Raw genomic sequence first — 2,157 nt, forward strand, 5'->3', positions numbered from 1 at the left:
GCATCGCGGGGAGGCGGCCCCAGTGCAAAGTGCAGTTTCTCCGTGGAGGCAGCGGCGGCTCAGTGGCAGAGGGCCATGGTCTCCATGTTAAGGAAGCGGACGTTCATCTTGGTCTCAATGTTGATCCCCTGCCAGATCTTCAGGAAGTCCTCAAAGGTGATACCCTCTTACACCTGATCAGGCTCCATCTGCCCCATGCACACGCTGGCCACCTCCATCGTGGCCCCGTCAGCGATGGATCGAGCAGACTCCTTCTCAATGTGGGGGTTTCCCGACAGCAGCTCCTCGACCACATTTTGATACTCTCCCAGGGTGATGCGGCCGTCACTGTCTGAGTTGTACATGTGGAACAGAAATCTCAGCTTCTCCTTCCGGGACAGCTCCACCTGCTCCTCGCCCATGGTGGTGTCGATGGGCCGGAAGTAGGACATGATGGTCAGAAAGTCCTCGAAATTGATCTCGTCAGCCAGGCCACTGGGTCCCTTGCGCAGGTTCCTGTTGTCGAAGAAGGCACGAAAAATTTTGGATCGGATGGGGTTGAGCTCCAGGTCCGGGACATTGTTGAAGTTCTCCTTGCGAATGATAGGCTGGTCTCCGCTCAGCTGCTTGAATCTCCAATGGAGGTGCTCGATCTGATCCGATGAGAAGTCGGTCTTGCCCTGGAGCTCCCGCACCTCCTCGGACGCGGCGTGGGCAGTGCCCATGGTGCCCGCGGTGGGGGCCCCTGGCGCGCGTCCCTCGTAGGCGCCGCACTGGCCTCGGCTGCGCAGTGGCTGGACTGGCCTCGGGGCTGGCCTCGGGTCCTGCCTCGGGTCGGGACGCTGGGGAAGGCTAGGAGCCGCGGGTCTTTTTTTTTTTTTCACTTCAGACAAATTTTATTAAATACACTGTCATTTGGCTACAGTAGGTTTGTCTTTATAAAACTAACTTCTTTTGTAGTAAAAACAACACCCACTGACCCTCTTTGGCAGCCCTTAAAACTCAGGACCATGGCTAGGTCTGGCTCCTGGCCACGGCCCCTGCTGCCTTTACCTTCTGAGTGCCTCAGGAAGCCTCCCAAATCCTGGGGGCAGGCCACCTGAGTCCATCACCTCTGCCGGAATCAGCCACATCCAGGGCCGCAGGCGTGAGAGCCACTCCAGTGGCCACACCTGTCAGGGCTGTGCCCTGGGGCCTGGACAACTCCTCCCCCTCCTCCTCCCCCTCCCCTTGAATCATCAGGAACCGGGCAAGACACTCACCAGAGCCTCAACCACAGCAGGCGTGCATACCCTTCTGAGCCCGGTAGGCCCTAGGGGAGTGGGCAGCCTGTGCAGGATGCCTTGTGGGCTTATGTTCTGGATGTCACTGTGACACTTTGGTCCTCAGCTCAAATCCCCACCCCTACCCAGGAGTCTGAGGCCTCCGCCTTCCCTGGACTTCTGGGGGCAGCAGAAGGCACCAAGGACAGGGTGAGAAACCCTGAGGAGACAGTTCCACTAATGAGGGCACTCTGGCCTGGCCTGCCACGCCACCCAGGAACGGCCCCCCAATGCCAAAGCCACCAGGAAGCCCCAGGGCTACTCCCACACCGGAGCCGTGCCCTGTTCTCCACCCCATCCTCGGAACATACCCAGGGCTCTCCAGGCAGCCAGGGGCAGCTCCAGGACAGGGCGGGAGAAAGCTGATCTGGGTCTGGCACGTAAATAAGGGCAGGTTTGCTCCAGAGAATTAAGGCAAGTGGGCCCAGGTGAGGACCGCTGGAGCGGACCCAGGGTCTCCAGGGAATGGCCTCCGGGCAAATGCTGTGTTCTGTGTGGGCAGTACCTGCCCCTACCTGCAGGAAGGGACGGGAGGGAGACAAAGAGGAGGTGCCAAGGACTTGTCCCCTGGCTGCTGAGCAGGGTGGGGTGTGTTCATGAGGATTGCTTTTAACCAAAAGCCCTCAGCCTTCTGCGGACCCAGGGCAGAGGCGAGTTGCTACAGATCAAGTGCTTTAGGTAGAGCCCTTTGCCAGCTTGGAGGCCCAGCCACCCCCTCCCCATCCTGTGGCCGGGGGAACACAGAGTCACCAGGATCCTCAAGCCCCAGCCCACTCAGCGTATGGTGCACACATCCAGGATACAGAAGCCTGTGCGGCAGGTGAGGCAAGGCACACGGCTGGCCAGCCAGGGGCGC

The 2,157-nt window shown here is 59.9% G+C and overlaps 1 protein-coding gene across 1 annotated transcript; it reads right to left on the reverse strand.

Moving 5' to 3' along the window:
• Positions 1-6: 6 nt before the first annotated feature.
• LOC108291460 (calcineurin B homologous protein 3-like) lies at positions 7-830 on the reverse strand. Its single transcript, XM_037732562.1, has one exon. The coding sequence runs from the start codon at positions 702-704 to the stop codon at positions 168-170; it is 537 nt and encodes a 178-aa protein (XP_037588490.1). The 5' UTR covers positions 705-830; the 3' UTR covers positions 7-167.
• Positions 831-2,157: the final 1,327 nt, after the last annotated feature.

Source organism: Cebus imitator, unplaced genomic scaffold (genome assembly GCF_001604975.1).
Source record: "Cebus imitator isolate Cc_AM_T3 unplaced genomic scaffold, Cebus_imitator-1.0 Scaffold455, whole genome shotgun sequence".
NCBI lineage: Eukaryota > Metazoa > Chordata > Mammalia > Primates > Cebidae > Cebus > Cebus imitator.